The 27417-nt window shown below is 31.6% G+C and overlaps 1 protein-coding gene across 5 annotated transcripts in view; it reads right to left on the bottom strand.

The window, feature by feature from the left end:
- LOC143072430 (tudor domain-containing 6-like) overlaps positions 1-27417 on the bottom strand; it is a 77677-nt gene that overhangs the window by 26805 nt on the left and 23455 nt on the right. For 3 of the 5 annotated variants that reach the window (XM_076247349.1, XM_076247350.1, XM_076247348.1), the window contains exons 6-14: positions 27136-27234; positions 25805-25842; positions 24927-25015; positions 23242-23802; positions 19770-19838; positions 18279-18375; positions 17547-17616; positions 16411-16528; positions 15253-15431 (exon numbers count right to left, since the gene is read on the bottom strand). In XM_076247349.1, coding sequence (XP_076103464.1) covers positions 15253-15431; positions 16411-16528; positions 17547-17616; positions 18279-18375; positions 19770-19838; positions 23242-23802; positions 24927-25015; positions 25805-25842; positions 27136-27234 — 1320 coding nt within the window. The remainder of the gene's footprint in view (positions 1-15252; positions 15432-16410; positions 16529-17546; positions 17617-18278; positions 18376-19769; positions 19839-23241; positions 23803-24926; positions 25016-25804; positions 25843-27135; positions 27235-27417) is intronic. The other 2 variants (XM_076247351.1, XM_076247352.1) reach the window with 2 other exon arrangements.

Raw genomic sequence — 27417 nt, 5'->3', positions numbered from 1 at the left:
AGAAGATTTTTCTAAAAGATTACTAAGATTTACGAAAAATGGTTAAAAATTGACTATAAAGGGCAATAACTCCTAAAGTGGTCAACTGACCATTTTGGTCATGTTGACTTATTTGTAGATCTTACTTTGCTGAACATTATTGCTGTTTACAGTTTATCTCTATCTATAATAATATTCAAGATAATAACCAACCAGGTGCTCCGCAGGGCGCAGCTTTATACGACCGCAGAGGTCGAACCCTGAACAGTTGGGGCAAGTATGGACAAAACATTCAAGCGTGATACAGCTCTGAATTTGGATTGTGATCAAATTTTTGACATTACATGGTTTTTTTTTACACAAAACAAATGTCAAGATTTTACAAATCAATTAAAGATTTCTTCTTCAAACTTTTTAAATCTAAAATTAAATAGTTGATCATGACACAGCATAGGTTTCTGACACAGAACGAATGTGGTCTAATGAACTTAAAAGTTTTTTTTTGCCTTTGAGCAATTCAATATGCTGTTGAATATTAATCCTCTCAAAAAAATGTTTGAAGAAATTTTCTTTTTATTTATGAAATCTGAAATGAGAAAAATTTAAACCCCCCCCCCCCTTTTTTTCACATCCCCGTTTCCCTTTTTCCAAAACTGATATCAATTCAAATTTCTAATGGAGTTTGCAACAATAACTACTCTTTTAAATACATCATAAAATATTAAAATGTAAAATAAAGTGCTTGATATCACTGAATGGTAAAGATTGGTTGGTAGTAAAAGTGAATATACATTGTTTATTGTATAAAACAATAAAAAAAACTTCATCAGCAACATTTTATATTGGCAAATTTCCAATGAAGTTATTTACATAAAGTTATTGGCAAATAAAAATAGATAATGACATCATAGTCATGTCTGGCAAATGTCCAACATACATTATCTAAAAACATTTTAGATAAGATAAGGAAAAAAAGCTTCATCAGCAACATTTTATATTGGCAAATTTCCAATGAAGTTATTTACATAAAGTTATTGGCAAATAAAAATAGAAAATGACATCATAGTCATGTCTGGCAAATTTCCAACATATATTATCAACTACTATTCTATACAAAGAAAGATAACTCCAATTGAAAATTAATTGCTATTGCACAATATTGTGCAATTAGATATTTCTTGCTATTGTGCAATACTGTGCAATTGAAAATTTCTTGCTATTGACAATACTTGATATGGAATCCTGATTTGGACCAACTTGAAAACTGGGCCCATAATCAAAAATCAAAGTACATATTTAGATAAATCATATCAAATAAGCCCAAGAATTTAATTTTTGTTAAAATCAAACTTATTTTAATTTTGGACCCTTTGGACCTTAATGTAGACCAATTTGAAAACTGGACCAAAAATTAAGAATCTACATACACAGTTAGATTTGGCATATCAAAGAACCCATTTATTCAATTTTTGATGAAATCAAACAAAGTTTAATTTTGGACCCCCATTTGGACCAACTTGAAAACTAGGCCAATAATTAAAAATCTAAGTACATTTTTAAATTCAGCATATCAAAGAACCCCAAGGATTCAATTTTTGTTAAAATCATAAGTTTAATTTTGGACCCTTTGGACCTTAATGTAGACCAATTTGAAAACGGGACCAAAAATTAAGAATCTAAATACATAGTTAGATTCGGCATATCAAAGAACCCCAATTATTCAATTTTTGATGAAATCACACAAAGTTCAATTTTGGACCCTTTGGGCCCCTTATTCTTAAACTGTTAGGACCAAAACTCCCAAAATCAAACCCAACCTTCCTTTTATGGTCATAAACCTTGTGTTTATATTTCATAGATTTCTATTTACTTATACTAAAGTTATGGTGCGAAAACCAAGAATAATGCTTATTTGGGCCCCTTTTTGGCCCCTAATTCATAAACTGTTGTGACCTCAACTCCAAAAATCAATCCCAACCTTCCTATTGTGGTCATAAACCTTGTGTTAAAATTTCATTGATTTCTATTTACTTATACTAAAGTTATAGTGCGAAAACCAAGAAAATGCTTATTTGGGCCCTTTTTTGGCCCTTATTTCCTAAACTCTTGGAACCAAAACTCCCAAAATCAATCCCAACCTTCCTTTTGTGGTCATAAACCTTGTGTCAAAATTTCATTGATTTCTATTTACTTATACTAAAGTTATAGTGCGAAAACCAAGAAAATGCTTATTTGGGCCCTTTTTTGGCCCTTATTTCCTAAACTCTTGGAACCAAAACTCCCAAAATCAATCCCAACCTTCCTTTTGTGGTCATAAACCTTGTGTCAAAATTTCATAGATTTCTATTCACTTAAACTAAAGTTATAGTGCGAAAACCAAGAAAATGCTTATTTGGGCCCTTTTTGGCCCCTAATTCCTAAAATGTTGGGACCAAAACTCCCAAAATCAATACCAACCTTCCTTTTGTGGTCATAAACCTTGTGTTAAAATTTCATAGATTTCCATTTACTTTTACTAAAGTTAGAGTGCGAAAACTAAAAGTATTCGGACGCCGGACGACGACGACGACGCAGACGCCAACGTGATAGCAATATACGACGAAAAATTTTTCAAATTTTGCGGTCGTATAAAAACAGCAAAATTTCTTTAAAACTACCATTTCAGGGGCAGCAACCCAACAACGGAATGTCCGATTCATCTGAAAATTTCAGGGCAGATAGATCTTGACCTGATGAACAATTTTACTACAGTGTCAGATTTGCTCTAAATGCTTTGGTTTTTGAGTTATAAGCCAAAAACTGCATTTTACCCCCATGTTCTATTTTTAGCCATGGCGGCCATCTTGGTTGGTTGGGCGGGTCACCGGACACATTTTTTAAACTAGATACCCCAATGATGATTATGGCCAAGTTTGGTTAAATTTGGCCCAGTAGTTTCAGAGGAGAAGATTTTTCTAAAAGATTACTAAGATTTACGAAAAATGGTTAAAAATTGACTATAAAGGGCAATAACTCCTAAAGTGGTCAACTGACCATTTTGGTCATGTTGACTTATTTGTAGATCTTACTTTGCTGAACATTATTGCTGTTTACAGTTTATCTCTATCTATAATAATATTCAAGATAATAACCAACCAGGTGCTCCGCAGGGCGCAGCTTTATACGACCGCAGAGGTCGAACCCTGAACAGTTGGGGCAAGTATGGACAAAACATTCAAGCGTGATACAGCTCTGAATTTGGATTGTGATCAAATTTTTGACATTACATGGTTTTTTTTTACACAAAACAAATGTCAAGATTTTACAAATCAATTAAAGATTTCTTCTTCAAACTTTTTAAATCTAAAATTAAATAGTTGATCATGACACAGCATAGGTTTCTGACACAGAACGAATGTGGTCTAATGAACTTAAAAGTTTTTTTTTGCCTTTGAGCAATTCAATATGCTGTTGAATATTAATCCTCTCAAAAAAATGTTTGAAGAAATTTTCTTTTTATTTATGAAATCTGAAATGAGAAAAATTTAAACCCCCCCCCCCCTTTTTTTTCACATCCCCGTTTCCCTTTTTCCAAAACTGATATCAATTCAAATTTCTAATGGAGTTTGCAACAATAACTACTCTTTTAAATACATCATAAAATATTAAAATGTAAAATAAAGTGCTTGATATCACTGAATGGTAAAGATTGGTTGGTAGTAAAAGTGAATATACATTGTTTATTGTATAAAACAATAAAAAAAACTTCATCAGCAACATTTTATATTGGCAAATTTCCAATGAAGTTATTTACATAAAGTTATTGGCAAATAAAAATAGATAATGACATCATAGTCATGTCTGGCAAATGTCCAACATACATTATCTAAAAACATTTTAGATAAGATAAGGAAAAAAAGCTTCATCAGCAACATTTTATATTGGCAAATTTCCAATGAAGTTATTTACATAAAGTTATTGGCAAATAAAAATAGAAAATGACATCATAGTCATGTCTGGCAAATTTCCAACATATATTATCAACTACTATTCTATACAAAGAAAGATAACTCCAATTGAAAATTAATTGCTATTGCACAATATTGTGCAATTAGATATTTCTTGCTATTGTGCAATACTGTGCAATTGAAAATTTCTTGCTATTGACAATACTTGATATGGAATCCTGATTTGGACCAACTTGAAAACTGGGCCCATAATCAAAAATCAAAGTACATATTTAGATAAATCATATCAAATAAGCCCAAGAATTTAATTTTTGTTAAAATCAAACTTATTTTAATTTTGGACCCTTTGGACCTTAATGTAGACCAATTTGAAAACTGGACCAAAAATTAAGAATCTACATACACAGTTAGATTTGGCATATCAAAGAACCCATTTATTCAATTTTTGATGAAATCAAACAAAGTTTAATTTTGGACCCCCATTTGGACCAACTTGAAAACTAGGCCAATAATTAAAAATCTAAGTACATTTTTAAATTCAGCATATCAAAGAACCCCAAGGATTCAATTTTTGTTAAAATCATAAGTTTAATTTTGGACCCTTTGGACCTTAATGTAGACCAATTTGAAAACGGGACCAAAAATTAAGAATCTAAATACATAGTTAGATTCGGCATATCAAAGAACCCCAATTATTCAATTTTTGATGAAATCACACAAAGTTCAATTTTGGACCCTTTGGGCCCCTTATTCTTAAACTGTTAGGACCAAAACTCCCAAAATCAAACCCAACCTTCCTTTTATGGTCATAAACCTTGTGTTTAAATTTCATAGATTTCTATTTACTTATACTAAAGTTATGGTGCGAAAACCAAGAATAATGCTTATTTGGGCCCCTTTTTGGCCCCTAATTCATAAACTGTTGTGACCTCAACTCCAAAAATCAATCCCAACCTTCCTATTGTGGTCATAAACCTTGTGTTAAAATTTCATTGATTTCTTTTTACTTATACTAAAGTTATAGTGCGAAAACCAAGAAAATGCTTATTTGGGCCCTTTTTTGGCCCTTATTTCCTAAACTCTTGGAACCAAAACTCCCAAAATCAATCCCAACCTTCCTTTTGTAGTCATAAACCTTGTGTCAAAATTTCATTGATTTCTATTTACTTATACTAAAGTTATAGTGCGAAAACCAAGAAAATGCTTATTTGGGCCCTTTTTTGGCCCTTATTTCCTAAACTCTTGGAACCAAAACTCCCAAAATCAATCCCAACCTTCCTTTTGTGGTCATAAACCTTGTGTCAAAATTTCATAGATTTCTATTCACTTAAACTAAAGTTATAGTGCGAAAACCAAGAAAATGCTTATTTGGGCCCTTTTTGGCCCCTAATTCCTAAAATGTTGGGACCAAAACTCCCAAAATCAATACCAACCTTCCTTTTGTGGTCATAAACCTTGTGTTAAAATTTCATAGATTTCCATTTACTTTTACTAAAGTTAGAGTGCGAAAACTAAAAGTATTCGGACGCCGGACGACGACGACGACGCAGACGCCAACGTGATAGCAATATACGACGAAAAATTTTTCAAATTTTGCGGTCGTATAAAAACAGCAAAATTTCTTTAAAACTACCATTTCAGGGGCAGCAACCCAACAACGGAATGTCCGATTCATCTGAAAATTTCAGGGCAGATAGATCTTGACCTGATGAACAATTTTACTACAGTGTCAGATTTGCTCTAAATGCTTTGGTTTTTGAGTTATAAGCCAAAAACTGCATTTTACCCCCATGTTCTATTTTTAGCCATGGCGGCCATCTTGGTTGGTTGGGCGGGTCACCGGACACATTTTTTAAACTAGATACCCCAATGATGATTATGGCCAAGTTTGGTTAAATTTGGCCCAGTAGTTTCAGAGGAGAAGATTTTTCTAAAAGATTACTAAGATTTACGAAAAATGGTTAAAAATTGACTATAAAGGGCAATAACTCCTAAAGTGGTCAACTGACCATTTTGGTCATGTTGACTTATTTGTAGATCTTACTTTGCTGAACATTATTGCTGTTTACAGTTTATCTCTATCTATAATAATATTCAAGATAATAACCAACCAGGTGCTCCGCAGGGCGCAGCTTTATACGACCGCAGAGGTCGAACCCTGAACAGTTGGGGCAAGTATGGACAAAACATTCAAGCGTGATACAGCTCTGAATTTGGATTGTGATCAAATTTTTGACATTACATGGTTTTTTTTTACACAAAACAAATGTCAAGATTTTACAAATCAATTAAAGATTTCTTCTTCAAACTTTTTAAATCTAAAATTAAATAGTTGATCATGACACAGCATAGGTTTCTGACACAGAACGAATGTGGTCTAATGAACTTAAAAGTTTTTTTTTGCCTTTGAGCAATTCAATATGCTGTTGAATATTAATCCTCTCAAAAAAATGTTTGAAGAAATTTTCTTTTTATTTATGAAATCTGAAATGAGAAAAATTTAAACCCCCCCCCCCCCTTTTTTTTCACATCCCCGTTTCCCTTTTTCCAAAACTGATATCAATTCAAATTTCTAATGGAGTTTGCAACAATAACTACTCTTTTAAATACATCATAAAATATTAAAATGTAAAATAAAGTGCTTGATATCACTGAATGGTAAAGATTGGTTGGTAGTAAAAGTGAATATACATTGTTTATTGTATAAAACAATAAAAAAAACTTCATCAGCAACATTTTATATTGGCAAATTTCCAATGAAGTTATTTACATAAAGTTATTGGCAAATAAAAATAGATAATGACATCATAGTCATGTCTGGCAAATGTCCAACATACATTATCTAAAAACATTTTAGATAAGATAAGGAAAAAAAGCTTCATCAGCAACATTTTATATTGGCAAATTTCCAATGAAGTTATTTACATAAAGTTATTGGCAAATAAAAATAGAAAATGACATCATAGTCATGTCTGGCAAATTTCCAACATATATTATCAACTACTATTCTATACAAAGAAAGATAACTCCAATTGAAAATTAATTGCTATTGCACAATATTGTGCAATTAGATATTTCTTGCTATTGTGCAATACTGTGCAATTGAAAATTTCTTGCTATTGACAATACTTGATATGGAATCCTGATTTGGACCAACTTGAAAACTGGGCCCATAATCAAAAATCAAAGTACATATTTAGATAAATCATATCAAATAAGCCCAAGAATTTAATTTTTGTTAAAATCAAACTTATTTTAATTTTGGACCCTTTGGACCTTAATGTAGACCAATTTGAAAACTGGACCAAAAATTAAGAATCTACATACACAGTTAGATTTGGCATATCAAAGAACCCATTTATTCAATTTTTGATGAAATCAAACAAAGTTTAATTTTGGACCCCCATTTGGACCAACTTGAAAACTAGGCCAATAATTAAAAATCTAAGTACATTTTTAAATTCAGCATATCAAAGAACCCCAAGGATTCAATTTTTGTTAAAATCATAAGTTTAATTTTGGACCCTTTGGACCTTAATGTAGACCAATTTGAAAACGGGACCAAAAATTAAGAATCTAAATACATAGTTAGATTCGGCATATCAAAGAACCCCAATTATTCAATTTTTGATGAAATCACACAAAGTTCAATTTTGGACCCTTTGGGCCCCTTATTCTTAAACTGTTAGGACCAAAACTCCCAAAATCAAACCCAACCTTCCTTTTATGGTCATAAACCTTGTGTTTAAATTTCATAGATTTCTATTTACTTATACTAAAGTTATGGTGCGAAAACCAAGAATAATGCTTATTTGGGCCCCTTTTTGGCCCCTAATTCATAAACTGTTGTGACCTCAACTCCAAAAATCAATCCCAACCTTCCTATTGTGGTCATAAACCTTGTGTTAAAATTTCATTGATTTCTATTTACTTATACTAAAGTTATAGTGCGAAAACCAAGAAAATGCTTATTTGGGCCCTTTTTTGGCCCTTATTTCCTAAACTCTTGGAACCAAAACTCCCAAAATCAATCCCAACCTTCCTTTTGTAGTCATAAACCTTGTGTCAAAATTTCATTGATTTCTATTTACTTATACTAAAGTTATAGTGCGAAAACCAAGAAAATGCTTATTTGGGCCCTTTTTTGGCCCTTATTTCCTAAACTCTTGGAACCAAAACTCCCAAAATCAATCCCAACCTTCCTTTTGTGGTCATAAACCTTGTGTCAAAATTTCATAGATTTCTATTCACTTAAACTAAAGTTATAGTGCGAAAACCAAGAAAATGCTTATTTGGGCCCTTTTTGGCCCCTAATTCCTAAAATGTTGGGACCAAAACTCCCAAAATCAATACCAACCTTCCTTTTGTGGTCATAAACCTTGTGTTAAAATTTCATAGATTTCCATTTACTTTTACTAAAGTTAGAGTGCGAAAACTAAAAGTATTCGGACGCCGGACGACGACGACGACGCAGACGCCAACGTGATAGCAATATACGACGAAAAATTTTTCAAATTTTGCGGTCGTATAAAAACAGCAAAATTTCTTTAAAACTACCATTTCAGGGGCAGCAACCCAACAACGGAATGTCCGATTCATCTGAAAATTTCAGGGCAGATAGATCTTGACCTGATGAACAATTTTACTACAGTGTCAGATTTGCTCTAAATGCTTTGGTTTTTGAGTTATAAGCCAAAAACTGCATTTTACCCCCATGTTCTATTTTTAGCCATGGCGGCCATCTTGGTTGGTTGGGCGGGTCACCGGACACATTTTTTAAACTAGATACCCCAATGATGATTATGGCCAAGTTTGGTTAAATTTGGCCCAGTAGTTTCAGAGGAGAAGATTTTTCTAAAAGATTACTAAGATTTACGAAAAATGGTTAAAAATTGACTATAAAGGGCAATAACTCCTAAAGTGGTCAACTGACCATTTTGGTCATGTTGACTTATTTGTAGATCTTACTTTGCTGAACATTATTGCTGTTTACAGTTTATCTCTATCTATAATAATATTCAAGATAATAACCAACCAGGTGCTCCGCAGGGCGCAGCTTTATACGACCGCAGAGGTCGAACCCTGAACAGTTGGGGCAAGTATGGACAAAACATTCAAGCGTGATACAGCTCTGAATTTGGATTGTGATCAAATTTTTGACATTACATGGTTTTTTTTTACACAAAACAAATGTCAAGATTTTACAAATCAATTAAAGATTTCTTCTTCAAACTTTTTAAATCTAAAATTAAATAGTTGATCATGACACAGCATAGGTTTCTGACACAGAACGAATGTGGTCTAATGAACTTAAAAGTTTTTTTTTGCCTTTGAGCAATTCAATATGCTGTTGAATATTAATCCTCTCAAAAAAATGTTTGAAGAAATTTTCTTTTTATTTATGAAATCTGAAATGAGAAAAATTTAAACCCCCCCCCCCCTTTTTTTTCACATCCCCGTTTCCCTTTTTCCAAAACTGATATCAATTCAAATTTCTAATGGAGTTTGCAACAATAACTACTCTTTTAAATACATCATAAAATATTAAAATGTAAAATAAAGTGCTTGATATCACTGAATGGTAAAGATTGGTTGGTAGTAAAAGTGAATATACATTGTTTATTGTATAAAACAATAAAAAAAACTTCATCAGCAACATTTTATATTGGCAAATTTCCAATGAAGTTATTTACATAAAGTTATTGGCAAATAAAAATAGATAATGACATCATAGTCATGTCTGGCAAATGTCCAACATACATTATCTAAAAACATTTTAGATAAGATAAGGAAAAAAAGCTTCATCAGCAACATTTTATATTGGCAAATTTCCAATGAAGTTATTTACATAAAGTTATTGGCAAATAAAAATAGAAAATGACATCATAGTCATGTCTGGCAAATTTCCAACATATATTATCAACTACTATTCTATACAAAGAAAGATAACTCCAATTGAAAATTAATTGCTATTGCACAATATTGTGCAATTAGATATTTCTTGCTATTGTGCAATACTGTGCAATTGAAAATTTCTTGCTATTGACAATACTTGATATGGAATCCTGATTTGGACCAACTTGAAAACTGGGCCCATAATCAAAAATCAAAGTACATATTTAGATAAATCATATCAAATAAGCCCAAGAATTTAATTTTTGTTAAAATCAAACTTATTTTAATTTTGGACCCTTTGGACCTTAATGTAGACCAATTTGAAAACTGGACCAAAAATTAAGAATCTACATACACAGTTAGATTTGGCATATCAAAGAACCCATTTATTCAATTTTTGATGAAATCAAACAAAGTTTAATTTTGGACCCCCATTTGGACCAACTTGAAAACTAGGCCAATAATTAAAAATCTAAGTACATTTTTAAATTCAGCATATCAAAGAACCCCAAGGATTCAATTTTTGTTAAAATCATAAGTTTAATTTTGGACCCTTTGGACCTTAATGTAGACCAATTTGAAAACGGGACCAAAAATTAAGAATCTAAATACATAGTTAGATTCGGCATATCAAAGAACCCCAATTATTCAATTTTTGATGAAATCACATAAAGTTCAATTTTGGACCCTTTGGGCCCCTTATTCTTAAACTGTTAGGACCAAAACTCCCAAAATCAAACCCAACCTTCCTTTTATGGTCATAAACCTTGTGTTTAAATTTCATAGATTTCTATTTACTTATACTAAAGTTATGGTGCGAAAACCAAGAATAATGCTTATTTGGGCCCCTTTTTGGCCCCTAATTCATAAACTGTTGTGACCTCAACTCCAAAAATCAATCCCAACCTTCCTATTGTGGTCATAAACCTTGTGTTAAAATTTCATTGATTTCTATTTACTTATACTAAAGTTATAGTGCGAAAACCAAGAAAATGCTTATTTGGGCCCTTTTTTGGCCCTTATTTCCTAAACTCTTGGAACCAAAACTCCCAAAATCAATCCCAACCTTCCTTTTGTGGTCATAAACCTTGTGTCAAAATTTCATTGATTTCTATTTACTTATACTAAAGTTATAGTGCGAAAACCAAGAAAATGCTTATTTGGGCCCTTTTTTGGCCCTTATTTCCTAAACTCTTGGAACCAAAACTCCCAAAATCAATCCCAACCTTCCTTTTGTGGTCATAAACCTTGTGTCAAAATTTCATAGATTTCTATTCACTTAAACTAAAGTTATAGTGCGAAAACCAAGAAAATGCTTATTTGGGCCCTTTTTGGCCCCTAATTCCTAAAATGTTGGGACCAAAACTCCCAAAATCAATACCAACCTTCCTTTTGTGGTCATAAACCTTGTGTTAAAATTTCATAGATTTCCATTTACTTTTACTAAAGTTAGAGTGCGAAAACTAAAAGTATTCGGACGCCGGACGACGACGACGACGCAGACGCCAATGTGATAGCAATATACGACGAAAAATTTTTCAAATTTTGCGGTCGTATAAAAACAGCAAAATTTCTTTAAAACTACCATTTCAGGGGCAGCAACCCAACAACGGAATGTCCGATTCATCTGAAAATTTCAGGGCAGATAGATCTTGACCTGATGAACAATTTTACTAGTGTCAGATTTGCTCTAAATGCTTTGGTTTTTGAGTTATAAGCCAAAAACTGCATTTTACCCCCATGTTCTATTTTTAGCCATGGCGGCCATCTTGGTTGGTTGGGCGGGTCACCGGACACATTTTTTAAACTAGATACCCCAATGATGATTATGGCCAAGTTTGGTTAAATTTGGCCCAGTAGTTTCAGAGGAGAAGATTTTTCTAAAAGATTACTAAGATTTACGAAAAATGGTTAAAAATTGACTATAAAGGGCAATAACTCCTAAAGTGGTCAACTGACCATTTTGGTCATGTTGACTTATTTGTAGATCTTACTTTGCTGAACATTATTGCTGTTTACAGTTTATCTTTATCTATAATAATATTCAAGATAATAACCAAAAACAGCAAAATTTCCTTAAAATTACCATTTCAGGGGCAGCAACCCAACAACGAAATGTCCGATTCATCTGAAAATTTCAGGGCAGATAGATCTTGACCTGATGAACAATATTACCCCCATGTCAGATTTGCTCTAAATGCTTTGGTTTTTGAGTTATAAGCCAAAAACTGCATTTTACCCCTATGTTCTATTTTTAGCCATGGCGGCCATCTTGGTTAGTTGGCCGGGTCACCGGACACATTTTTTAAACTAGATACCCCAATGATGATTGTGGCCAAGTTTGGTTAAATTTGGCCCAGTAGTTTCAGAGGAGAAGATTTTTGTAAAAGTTAACGCAGGACGACGACGACGACGGACGCCGGACGCCAAGTGATGAGAAAAGCTCACTTGGCCTTTCGGCCAGGTGAGCTAAAAAGGAGTCCGGATATGATTCCGTCATCAGACTGACTTTTAGTCATAGATAAGACTTCCGGTTTGAAACATGGACAAATACAACCAATCGTATGATAGATAACAAAAATGAAAAATAGATAAGCCAATCAGAGCGTACTCCATATCATGGTGTTTAGATCGCAAGAACCACAACTATTTTACTTCCCTAAGAGATGACAATTATTTTTCGTGTTTATCTACATGTAAACTACGATTATACTACTTTAATATATAGAGACTCTCTGTATTCTGTCTACTTTTTTTAAAATGTTTACTATTTAAGGGTTCATACCAGTTGCATATATATTAAAATAAGTAAAACATGTGACACAAGTACAACCAATCGTAGAGCATTCTCCATATTAGGGTGTTTAGATCGCAAGAATCACAACTATTATACCTACTAAGAGGGGACAAATATTTTTCGCGTTTATCTACATGTAAACTACGATTATACTACTTTAATATATAGAGACTCTCTATATTCTGTCAGGGAATTTCTATGTTAGTATAGAAAGTCCCTGATTCTGTCAAGTTACTGTTTTCTTTGAAATGTTTACTATTTAAGGGGTCATACCACTTGCATATATATTAAAATAAGTAAAACATGCTCAACTTCATCTAAAACTACCTCGACCAAAATTTTTTAAATGAAGTGGGACAGGCAGACGAGACGGACGGACGGACAACAAAACAAACAAACGCACGGATGCACAGACTAGAAAACACAATGCCCATAATTGGGGCATGAAAATTTATTGTTAAAAGGGAAAATAGTGATTTGGCAAAAATGAAAGTTAGGTAAAGATTAAAGGAGACAGGACCTTTTTCGGGGTGTCGGGATCGGGTGTTTTTAAGCGTGATTTGGGATTGATCCTTACGGGATCCGAGAATATATTTTTCAATTTCGGGATATGAATTTCTTTAAATTCTGCATCTCGGGATATCGGGATCAGGACCCCTCCGACAACCCCTCAAATTAGCCTTAGTCGGTATTAGTCATTTATGTATATACATGATTCAAATACTACCATTGGCGTGTTAATAAGGCTCTCTCAAAAAAAAAAATCACTGATGAATTGTCATAGAAGCATATTTTTTAGACTAATAATGGTCTATATATAAGCAGTTACATTTATTTCATGTTTGAAACGGTGCAAATTTTTAATTTGATTTGACTTTTACCAAAAGAAGCAGTGTAGCAAAGGAAAAGAATAATTGTGGTCGTAGGCCAGAAACACGAATATAATTGAATTTAAGGTAGCACAATACAAAGATTTTATAACTCCAACTCCCAAGTTTTAAAATGCTGTAACTTTCTTAATAATGCTTGAAAATTTATAAAAGTGGTAGTTTTGGATAGCTAACAGATCACTCTTTCAAATAAATGCAATGTTAGTATTATGCAACAATTATGTAACCAATTATAATGTTAACTGTGTCTAAAATATTTTTCACCAAATTTCCACTTTCAAATGAAATTAGCTTCTGCATAGGTATCCCTAGTTTATTATATGTTATTCCTATGGCCATTATCTACAAAAGGGTGTCTCAGATTTCAGATAGAATGAATAGAACAAATTTTACACCTAATTGAACATTGTCTTCTTTTATGTGGTTAGGATGTTTACACTAATTAGAGATTTATGAGAGAATGGAACACCATAGAGACAATCTGAGACACCCTTTTGAAGCCCATGATGTGTTGATTAAGATTCCGTTAAAATTTTCTGTATAGTTAAAGAGATGATAGAGCTAAATTCATTCAAGTGAACGTACCCAGATTTTGCCACTAATTACATAATAATTGATTACATAATGATTGCATAATAAAAATATTGCCACCATTTAAAAGAGTAATCTTTTATCTATCTATATATACCTCTTTTATTATTTTCTATGCATACATAAGAAAGTTACAGCATTTTAAAGGTTAGTGATTGGAAGTAAAAAAATCTTTGTATTGTGCTACCTTAACAGAAAGGAAACAAATATCGGACTTTGGAAAAGGGAGAGGGCTTTTGATACCTTTTATGTTATTCTTCATACATAATATCTTTTACAAAAAATCATCCTACAACAGTTCACAAGCTGTATATGCCGGCGATTTCGCGGGTGTCTTCTAGTGATATCAAATACAAATTCACAAAGTTTTATCGCTATATGTTCAGTAATAAAGAAGAAAATCAATAATCAATTAAAAACCAATTGTTCAGAGAACAACTGAAGGTCTTTGAACCATACAGATCAATTATGATATAGAACTATGAAAATTCAGTTTGAAATATCATATCCAGGGTCAAATAATAGCTTTTGGTACACTGATTCCAAAAATATATGGTTTCTAAACATTTTTTTCTAAATATTAAAGGGAGATAAATTGTTAATTTTAAAATTTTATTATAAGAGAGGAGAAAACTCCAGTTTAATGTTAGCCTACCCTTTCAACCAAAAATCATGTGTTACAACATGTCGCAACTTACAATTTAGTAAAAATATGTTGTCAATATCTTATACGGATTTTGAAAAGAATTGAAAATAAGCCAAAATCAAAATTTAAAATATGACCTTGACCTAATTTTTCGGATCAAGAACCTCAAATCAAAATATCTTTTGATATATATTGACTACTTCCTGTAGGTCGTGACGTTCTCTCCTGCTATTGCATGGAAGGATTTAGAATACAATCACTTAAATTCTTGGTCTCTAATCATACTTCAATTAAATTGTATTGGACAATTGTGTGTGTACTTATAATATGTTGGTTTATAATGTTATTAAACATTGCTTACTAGAAAAGAAAAGATACTGCGAGCAACTAAACCTTTACCTTGAGTTTTGTTTTATTTATTATACAAAGGATTTTAGTATAGTAATGTTTTAAATAGGATGAGCATGGCGGGGAGAAATTAATGCCGTAAATGTTTATAACTCTTGCCTCTATTTCTGAATTCAGTGGTAGGGTGCAGTAGTCAATATCCTGCTTTGGAGCTTCTGACTTTGATGGACTCTTTTTCAGACTACTTTTTTTTAAAACTGGACTTCTTGGTTCTTCTGTTCTTGGGCTCATTTTTGATTCCTGCTTCTGCGGGGACTTTGACGTCGTCTGCTTTCCACCTGTATAAATATACATGCTGTTAAATAATACACAAGATATGTCTGACAAGAAAGAAAGACTCTATGATCTAATATCTCTCTCCGGACTTCTATGCATAACTCTTGGCTTTTTGTCATGGCAATAATCATAAAATTGTGGTTTAACTTAATTTTTATAAAAGTGATTTATGCAGTATTTTGAAAACAAGATTGCTACTTGAAAGCCAATCCCCCCTGTGCTGTAATTAAGAAATAACATTGTGGTACAATAGCCAATAGATGGCTCAAGTCAAACAACTCCAAGAAAATATTTTGATCAAAATGACAGTATGAAATGATCAACTACACATGATGGCAATCTATCCTAATAATAATGAGTGCTTTACGCAAAACAGTCCTTGAGAAGTTGCATTCAAAATATGCAATAATTCTTAACACTGAAAATAGATGAATTCTTTAGCTTTATTTTTTATTGTGTGTCACAAAAGACAACACCCAGATATGTTTATATTTGCTCAGATAAGTTCAGAAGGCTTGTACAGAGTATTAAATGCTGTGATATTGAACTGTAGCGTAAGAGAGGTGGTTACACATCCTATTGACTCAAATATTGACATTAAATTTGCCAAACATGCCAAAGAATATTTGTAGAGACTTTTATGATATTGGGTGATTAATTGTTGTTAAAAAAAAAAATCAGTGAAACTAAATTGTGTAATTTTCACTATTTCTATGAACACAAAATTCAAATGCATAGAACCTGCATAAGAGACAAAACTTAAGTTGATGGTTTGTTTATGGTATATGTTAGCAAAATTGTTACAATTTTTTTTTTTTTTTTTAGGATTAAACTGATTTTTTAAATGAAAAAATTTTGATGCAATAAAAATAGGTGGCGCTTAACTTTTGGCAGACTGTATACATGTATCTTATCAAACAAATGCATGCATAATATTAATCGAGTCCAAGTTAATAAAAATAATTATATTTCTGTAATAACCATCTGAAGATTTAGGACTTTTCTCTCCATGTTGTTTGATTGTCGACTTCTGTGAATCGGTTCTTGTCTTGTAGTCTACCTTGCCACCTGTACTTTGTTCTACTTTTGTCTTCATTTGCTGTAATGGAATATATAATTTTATGTCATACAAAATGAATGGAAATACAGTAATTTCCTGGAAACAAAAATCTATGCAAGTGACTCAGGGGTTAAATAACCCTCAGGGAAATGTAATGTACTACTGTGGATTTTGGTTATTTGTATAGCCTACTTTCCAGAAACGTTATGTAATTTAACCAACTTTAATTGGGTCTTGTACCTTAATGGAAGTAAAAGAAATTCATGAAGTAAGAAAAGCTGGAATCCACATGCACATTGGTGAATGTCCAAAAAACTTTACATGTCTGAGGTTAAAAATGATTATGAATATTGAAGTGCACTGTCATTTCCTGAATGATGAATAACACAGGGTGGTGATCTATAAATAGACTGGTTTCTATTACAAATATTTAAAATGAACCTGTATATCATTGTATATGATAAACCATGTCATCAACAATAATAATTTTTAAGTGTTGTCATAAAAGTGTACTTCTGTGCATTTAACATCCTTTAAACGCTGCTTGCATATTTTTCAGTGAATAACACCATCATTTGACCCCAATATACAATAAATTTCTAAAATTATTGCAAGGTTTAATGCTAGTGAGTAATGGGACTGGTTGAGCATCACAATAATGAAAACTCGCTTTATATATCTGAATGCTCATTTTTCATAAACCACTATAATAAATGAACCCAATAATTTCTGAATTTACAGTAGAAGTGGGCTCTTTGCAGGTTTTTCAGTAAAAAAAATAACAAGTGTAAAATTTTATATTAGCATATCTCAAGGTCATTTTTTTCCTTTGCAATAAACCAGGCCATGTAAATTATCAATAAATGGTTTTGATCAGTAGAAAGTTTGTCAAATGAACAAATTATGCAATTCAGTACAATTGATTGTATTGCTTATGCAACAGCATATCAAATATCATTGACTGAATGAAAGTGGTGATTTGTCAATCGATAGAATCTGAAAATTTAATGATTCAAATTACTGATGACAATGTAAGAGATGATAGAAATAATGATACCTCTACAATTTCTTCTCCAACATCAATTTCGAACTGGTTCTCAAATTTTGTAGCAAATTCATTCTGTTTCCTGAAAATATGAAGGGTCTCATTCAATTGTAAAAACAGAACAAAGGAATAATATGTAATCATAGGAAACCATATTCAGATTCAGATGTTTTTAATAAAGTTCTTTCTCTTTAATCAAAATTGTTGAAAGTTTTTGATGAAAAGTTATATGAAATATGCAAAAATTTGATTGACGAAATTACGACAAACAATTTAAAAATTGTAATCGTTTGAGATATATTGATATGTTAAAGCCAACAGTCCCTGGGAGAAAACATTTTCTTTTAATGACAAAACTATGATAAACAAACTGCAAATTGTGGTCGTTTGAGCAATATTGAAATCAAAATGCCGTCTGACCAATTTTACTGAGAAAAATAATAATGATGGTCAATAATGGATGAGGTTAATCAATTAATAGATAACTGACCCATCCAATGGTGATAAGCAGATTACCTCAAATCACAAATTGTAACACCTGTTGTAAACGTTAATTAGATGAGGGTCATAAACTTGTTAAAAACATGGACAGGTATAGATAGATTAGAATTTTCATGAGAAAATATTTTTTTCACTTTTTCAAATTTAAGTGACGAAATTGATTTGAAAACTTTCCTCAACATTTTCGTAAATGAAGAGCGCTAGCACTGTAGTATTTCATAATATATATTAACTAAAATATACCTTAGGTCTTGACAAAACTGTTTATGTCTTTCCCAGTCAGACTTCTGACATTTTACACTACAGTATGGAGTCTTACATCTACTGCACTGGGAAACACCTGTATGTTACACACATAATTCTATTACAATGTTTACCAAAATTCCTACATGTATCAGAACAATATGGACCTTTTGAATAGCTGCAAATGATGTGGCTACAACTTTAAATCAATGGATTAACTAACCAATATTCTTGTGCGTGCACAGCTGATGTTTTTAACAAATTCAATAAATGTGTAGGTTCTGGTCACTGTGTATTGTATTATAATGAATTTCTTGTTTACATATCTTTGACAACTTCATAAACGATAGCAGCTTTACCCTTTTAAGGATGTATTCTTCTGACTTTTCAGTCTCGTTGAAATCTCGTTCTTGAATTATTTCCAAAACATGTGAAACAAGTGGAAAATATCAATGAATTTTTAAAATATTATAATCAAACATAACTCTGTGAAAAAATTGTGTATTTACAATGAATGGTTTTTGAGTAATCCAGTTTTCAAATTTTACGACCAATCAAGCCTGTATTTTTAGCAAAAATTTTGAGAAAATGGGTGAGGGGTACAAAAAATTATTTTACAAGAACCATGTACATCCCATATCATTTTTGTCTTCTCAAATTTATTAGATATTTTTTTTTTCAATCATTTATAACAAAAAAAGTTGAAATAATATGCATTTTGTTCTTAAAACTGTCAGAGAAAAATCACAAAAATACAAAATTGACAGCATAGTAAATTTTACACAAAAAAGTGTCAAAATATGATAAAACTTTTATATTACCACCTACCTATAATTTTTTTTCAGTAAAATTTATTCAGATTGGTCCACTTCATCTTTATAGAAAGTATGAAAAAAAATTTAATTGTGAAACTGATTTTTTTTCAAGATAATAGCCCAAAAATAGGTAAAAATCAATGAAAAATGGAAAATCATTAAAATTGGGTATTTTCAAAGGGCCGTAGCAAAAAAAAGAAGTGCACCACCATATGATTTTCTTCCCCAATTATTTTGTTACAGTCTTATAAACCCAAAAATCAGGTTAAGAAAAAAAGTTTAATTCTAGAAATTTTTGGCTCCTTAGAGGTGTACATCCTTAAGTCATATACATTGGATTTTCTAAGAAAATTTTACTATCATTCAATTCAGAATGCTGGTTAATTTATTGCATTAATCATCCTTAATGACAGACATTAAAATAGTATGCCACAATATATATTTGGATACATTTCACCTGGAACTTACATTTTAGATGTTACACTGAAGTTATTGCTATCAATCATGTTTGCCATTTTGTCTACAAACTACAGACAGATCATGTACAAGTGCACGAAATAATGGTCTACCAAATGTAAAGTATAGGGATTAAAAGAGTGTTCTGCATTGTACTGTAAACTTCATTTTCTTATTTCATTGGAAATATTTCTTCTAAATGAATAAAATCTACATGTACCTGTTGTAGAGCACACATTACATGGTCTTGGGTCCACTTTTATAGCTCTTTTGACATCTTTTCTTGGACCTAAAATAGAAACAAAACACTACAAATGAACTGTTTTTCTCTTTAAAAATTCTTGTATATCATTATTCATACATTTGTACTACAAGAAAGGAGAAGACTTGACACTGATGCTTTTACGTTGAGTTAAAAACAAGCATCATTAGATAATCTCTGAATGTATGTATATTTAGTGTAATAATTCTTTCACACCGTGCTCTACACTCATTTTAACATGGGTAAACATAATATTTGTCAATATCTTTATACCGAAGTTAAGCGAGGTGTAAAATGTTAACAAATTTATTGCCAACCCCTGTTAAAATTAGCATAGAGCATGGCATGATAAAATTATTTTGATTTTTAAAGGAAAATTCATAACTTTTGTACTTTGATGGCAGAACTATAATAGGCAGATGATGCCCCCACTTGCTTATCATATAAAATTATAAATGGACACAACTGAAGAACGGTTTAAAGTGACGCTACCAAAATTTGTAATTAATCAGAGTTTTGTGGTAATTAGTATCGTGTATAAGTTTCATAACATTTGATGGAGGCAAGCTTAAGTTCATAAAGTTAGAGAAAGGAAACGAAAAAATTTTCTTTTTGTAAAGGTTCATACCTTTAGAATGATTAAAGTGATGCCACCAAAATTCAAACTGGATCTGTGTTTTATGGTTATAAGCATTGTGTACAACTTTCATAACATTTGGTTATGGCAAACTAAAGTTAGAGAACGGAAACCAACTTTGGGATGTATGCAGGGGCATTAAAATGAACAGATACATGTGAACTTACTTTCAGAATGATTTGATTTAATTTATGACTTTGTTCAAAACACAACTAACAATTTCAATTGTGACATCTATCAAATGCAGCCCCATGTTTTAATGGAATAGGAACATAGCTTTGTTTCCAAAGAAAAAGAAGAATTTCATATTAGAATACATCACATTTCAGTTACAGTTCAGTTAGAATGCTATAGTATCAGGAATCAGTCCATCTTCATTGATCTTTTTTGTAAGATAAAATTTCAGATTTGACAACTGATCGATTTATCATGGCATGGTTGAGGCAAAACTATATCTATTCATTATTTATTCCAGAAGAAGGCATATAACCTTGTGTTAATCATATGGGATATTATTTTGTGATTATCGAACTAGTCAAGAGGTTTTGGTCTGTGGAAAACTTTGAAAAAGTCTGAAGAAGATCTGATGAAAAATGAAGATGCTATTTCTGCAGCAAGAAGTATTTTTTACAAGTCCCCTCCAGTGTTCTCCCCAGAAATTTTGGATAGCATCACATTTGGTTAAATGAAAAATAAACTGTATTTTTTTCAATGTCATTTATCGCGTCGTGGCGATGCTCTATTTCCTTTACGTTACATATGTTATTGTTTACTACAAAGTGTATTATATGTTAGGCCCTCATTTGGTGAATAAAATATTCTATTCCATCCTATTCTGTGTGTTTATATTGTTGAATTCTTTACTGAGAATACAATTACACTATAACCATTTTTAGAGAGAGACGGATTAATAAAAGTTTTTCCAAACTTGTTTCCGAATCCCATATTTGAACTTTATGTAACATTGTAATATTTATCTTGCAATTTTTCATTAATAAATACTGTTTAAACTAATGTGTTATTATAGTGCAACCTGTATAGATACAATTATACTAAACATCTAGGGAAAAACTGGTTCTTATCAAAAGAAAAAAAGAGAAGAGAAAGTATTATATAGCAATAAAATTTAAATTCAAAAACTTTTCTTTATCATGTCTATGAAATATATTGGTTCATGGTACTCAAAATGATATATAATTAACAAAGTTATCTAACAAAATAGTCTGTTAATGCGTAGTTTTCTCTTTAGGTATTATTTTTTCTGTCTACTGTTCCATTTGTGCATCTGTAGTTATTATCTTAAAATGTGGATTTTTGTCATATCTGGTCCAGTCCCGATTAGTAGTTTACACTAAAATATTCAATGGCCGCCGAAAAATGAAAAATGAAAAATACGAAAATAAACAATGTTTGACAAGAGATTGGGAATGAATATGAAGTTTTTATAAATGCATCAAATGGATGAAACATAAACTAAAGTCTATTTTGACCACTTTCTAAAGAAAGTACAAACCTTTTTTTAGCTCAAAATCAAAATTTTCGCTCTCGATTTACAAGAAGTACAGGAAGAGAAAGACAGTAAATTTTTGAAAGCCATAAAAAGATACGACCAAACCTCTTTTGAAAAGAGAAAAAATTGTTTATTTCTTTGAATTTCCATTCTGCAAACATATATTTCTATTTTTTTCAGCTTTTCTGATTACATTTTCTCCTTGTCGAAATTTTTGATTGCAGACCACGTGGTATTAATAATGTCAGAAGTGTCAGTTTGGGGTATTCGTATCCAAACAGTTATCCCCCATAGGGCAATTAACACCTATTCAATCACTTTAAATAGCCTCTATTGTCCGACTTGAAGGAATTACAATTAAAGGTGATATATTTTTTATGATCATAAGCGGTAATTAGATGAAAGTTCAAAATTTAGGACATGGATTAGCGATATAGAAACAAGAAAAATAACATCCTAAAAATACTTATAGCGTTGCGGAAATTATTATAGCATCACGGGAGGAAGATAAAACGGCCTGGGGAGAACACTGCTCTCTATAAAAAAAAGGTTCATATTCTTCTAATTCAGTCAAACTCATACATGGCATTGAAACTTAAATTCAAATTTGAAGAGATCTGCAACTGTTTTAGTTGTGAGGGTTAAAATTTTTGCTAGAAGTCTCTTTTCAACTGAGAAATGAACTATAAATGAATGCCCTTTGAAGGTACCATTAACCTATGTCATCTGGTGTTTTAATGCAGTTGTTATCCTTACCATGCAATGATAACTTTGTCCAACATTCAGTTTTACACAACATATTTTGTCTCAATACATCTATCTAATGGCTTTTCCAGAATTAATTGTATGGAGGGAGATAGAGGGCACTGTTATCAAAATTGGATGGGTGGTGGTAATATTGTTTGAACATTTAATGGAAATGTCTAATTAAAAAAATTATGCATGGTGGAGTCAAATAAAAAGTGCCTTCCAACCCTCCCATACATTTATTTTTTTAAATTCTTAAAACATTTGGTCTGTCAGTGCTGAATCAACTCAAAATTAACTATTTAGAGACAAATTACTGTGGATTCATTATTATTCCTTGATTTTGTTGGTATAGGTAAAACATGAATTTAAATGTTTAACGTAGAACACATTTCTATTGACATATGGACAGACTTTGGAAAAACCATAAAACCAACTACCAACGCGAATACAATTTTACTTCAATCAACAAAATTTGGTATCCATGAAAATAAATGAATTCAAGTACAACAAAATTTACCTGTAGTTATGCTTACCTGCTAAAGATTCCATGCTTGAATGCATATTTTGTCTTTTACCATAATCCATATTACCCTTTCTGTGAACTCCATAATTGGGTGTATTATGATGATAGTTATCCTCGTATGTGTATCCATAATTGTTATTGTTATAGCTATGATCTTCATGATAACCTCCTCCATAACCTTCATATCCATTGTTATAATCTCCACCTTGGTAAGGTTGGCCACGCCCAAAACCTCTGTAATCCATGTAATTTCCATCATTATAGTATCTCGGTTGCCTGCTGCCACGCCCATACCCATCACCAAAGGGATTCCCATAGCCTGGATTTCCCCCATATCCATATCCTCTGTCCCCTTGTGGCATCCCACGCCCATAACCACTGGAGTTCTTGTTCCTAAAATTGTGAGGACTTGCGCCACGGCCTCGTCCTCTTGCACCAGCATAGGATCCACAATCAGACTGTCCATCATACTCCATCAATCCATTTCTATCAAACTGGTTAAATCTTTGACTGAGTTGTGATGGTCCATGTTGAACAGGCATATATGATGGGTTTGGGGTCACTCGTCCACCTGGAATATAACTCCTACTTATTTATCACTATAAACATGATAAATACAGATAATTTCCAAAAATCAAAGTGCTGGATAGCAACTCTGGGAAGTTTGCAACTGTAGATGTGTATTATTTCAAATAGGTTATAGATGTGTATTATTTCAAATATGTATTTAATCACAGCTTTGATGTTTTAACTAAACCATTTTCTTTTCAGCAATTATCGAAAATCCCTTTTTTTCATATGTCATATATAAAATTTAGATATTTTCTATTGCAACCTTAAACTGTTGTTCTCAAATATTTAAATATACTAACAAAAAGGATATTATTCAAAATGTTATTTATCTTAATACAATGTATTTTACAAATCTACTAAAAAATGAGTTTGAACAGAAATCTAGTAATTATTTCATTAAAAATTTAATTCTAGAGAAAGTTAAAAAATTGGTTATTTCCCTTTGAACAGAAATCTAGTAATTAAAAAGTATTTTCATCAAAAATTTAATTCTAGGGAAAGGGCTTTAACTGAACAAGGAGAACAGCTAAAATTTTGAAAATCAAACCTGACATGTAATTTGTCATGATAAAACAACACACCAAATATCAATATCCTCAAGCATGAGGAAAAAAAGTCTGGAATACTGATTTGCTGGACTGACAGACAGATGGACAGAGTGCAAACCTAAAGTCCACTTCAACTACAATGGTAGGTGACTAACAAGCATTCTGTGTGTGTTGCATGGCAATACATAGTCCCCGACAGGTTAAATTTCTTTGTATTAAAATAAAATTCTATCTTGCTTCATAACTAGTCAAGTTGTAAACTAAATTACGAATATCGAGTCATTATCTTCAAGCATGAAGAAAAAAAGTCTGGAAAACTGATTTGCTAAATTGACAGATGGACTGACAGACGGAAGGACAGAGTGCAAAACTTAAGTCCCCTATCACTTTGTTGGTAGGGATATAATATAAATAGAATATAATATAAATAGAATATAAATATATAAGATATAATATAAATAGAATATAAATAGAATATAAATATATAAGATATAATATAAATAGAATATAAATATATAAGAATATCCAGTCAGAAGTTAAATGCTATGAGTTCAGCATTAACCCCTGTTCTCACCACATTTTATGTGTGTCCCTAAATAACTGCCAAGAAGTCCTTGTCTGCCATAATTTCTTATACCTTGGTTATTCATCTGTTTGTGACCTCTGAAAAAAAAAAAAAAAAAAAAATAGATTTGGATTATATTAAAAAAATCAAATTATATTTGGATTATAACTAAATGGAAATTAGTAATATTTGTTTTGTTTCTTTTGAAATATGGTTTTTAATTGCTAATTTTTTTAGTATCCTATTTGGATATTTGAAAGAATATCTCAATTTCAGAATATTTTGGCTAGCTCTGACATATTTGTTCAACAAATAGTTTGCTATAAGAGTGAACATTTGTAGCTCCAACATTGAAAACTTTCACTTAACAGTGGTTTCCATTCGGCAGTTAAAAAATTATGAGTCCATAACCTTCCGACGTCAAGCAACTATCACTTTTTAATTGTGACGTCAAATTTTTAAAAGTGTGATGTCAAAGTTTATGGGAACTTATATGATTTTATGTAATGGCAGACAAATTTGCATACAAGTGTAAATATGTCTATTCTACATATATCTTCTCCTCTTAGGACTTTTCCAAAAATAAATGTATGGGGGGAAGGAAGGCACTTTTTATTTGACCCCACCATGCATACAGTCTAAATTAGATATTTCATTAAAATGTTCAAGCAATCTTTCTTAAATAACCCCACCAATCAAATTTTAATAAAAGTGCCCTCCTCCCCCTAGCATCATACAATTAATTCTGGAAAAGCCCTTAAATAAATATCTGTCTATCATTTTATTAAAATAAAAATCGGATAAATATTTTTGTATTTGTCCTTCAAGAGTAATACCAGCTGTACCTTATGAATGTTTTGAATAAAATTTCAGTGAAAAATATTTACCCAAGCTGTCCATTGGTTAAGACAATTCTTCTTCCAGACTGAAATAAGATAAAACAATACAATTAATAGGTGTGTTCTCTTTACTTATGATTATGCTTATATATCCACATACTTTTTTGACAGTGGTTATTTTTGGTCTTAATTGAAGGACTCTGATCATGAAATTAATAAAAATGCTTACAGTGGGAACTTTAATCTTAAAATATTACTACAACAATGAAACCGTTGATACTCCTAGAAAAGTTACTAGATTAACATGTGCATTTTGTTGGTAATTTTGCAACTTGAATATCTGAGTAAATATTTCATTGATAAATTTCTTGGAATATTCAAGGATATCTATAGAATGTTGTACTTAATGCAATTTATTTTTAATTTTTTTTATTTCAGAAGAAGTCACTGGGGTAAAGCTGATGATTGCAATTCAATTTACGGTCATCCAGAATTGGGTCAGAATCAGTATCGTCTGTTAAAGTGTTTCTATGATATGTTCTATACGAAGCATACATTGGTATGATTTAAATTTATAAAAGATTCACACAGAAATCACAAATTACTACTGAGATATGTATATGAAACAGGAAATTCGATTTGAAAAAAAGGCTTAGCAATCTACAATTTTGAAATAAAAGGATTATGACAGGTCACAAACAAATAACTAAACTCACAGAAGTGCATTAGTAATCTTGATCAGCTTAGAAACCTTTTCAGGGGATTATGAAAACTACTGATGTATCATTTCAGTATGTTTACATAACTGACAGAAGTCTTGAAAGCTGGAAATCTGACAAAAAGTGTTCATGCATACAAGGTAAAAGTCTAATTTAGCAATATGCAAAACCTTTTCTCCGTTAGGATGCCATATAATATATAATTACGGGAAAAATACAACTGCTTGCATTCAGTTGGGTGAAATTACAATAAAATGCTTCCCCGAGCACAGCCTGATATGACCACATTTCTGGTTTTATGGCATCAATTGTTTTTCAATGTTGTTTTTGTCAGTCAGATACCATTTTAATCAGTATAATTCTAGAGGTTGAACAAAATGAATATCGCTGTCATGAATAATAAAGATGAAAAAAAATTTGGTTAAAAAGGTTGGCAAAGTTAATTTTTAATTTCCTTCAAATCGAAGGTCCAGTTGCAAAAGTGGAAGGTCCCTGACCTCAGACAACCGCTTATTTGAACTCCTGCTTATTGTCAGGAAACCAAATGTGTCTTTTGACAACAACATCATAGCATTATACCAACCCAAAAAAAAATTTGTGGTCGTATAAAACACATGTTTTTCTAAAAATGTATTGTAAGGCTTTCCTTTTTGTTTTTACCTTTACTGAGCCTTTATCACTGTCACTGTCTGAACCTTTGGACCTGGATTGACCACCCATTCTACTTGAAGGCAAGGAATTAAGAAATTCTTCTTGGTCCTGATTAAAATATAATACATTAACTTATATTATTATCTATTTCTTTCAAACTTTAATTAATACAATAAAACATAACACAAGTCTAGTGACATTTTCCTTGCCGCACATGACCTCTCTGTCACTTTGTAGCACCTGGCAATAAGGAGAAATAAAGACTGATTAATATGATTTCACCACCTACTG

The sequence above is a fragment of the Mytilus galloprovincialis genome, chromosome 4, assembly GCF_965363235.1.
Source record: "Mytilus galloprovincialis chromosome 4, xbMytGall1.hap1.1, whole genome shotgun sequence".
NCBI lineage: Eukaryota > Metazoa > Mollusca > Bivalvia > Mytilida > Mytilidae > Mytilus > Mytilus galloprovincialis.
Note: the sequence above shows the minus strand (reverse complement) of the source record. Positions and strands in the feature narration are given on the sequence as shown.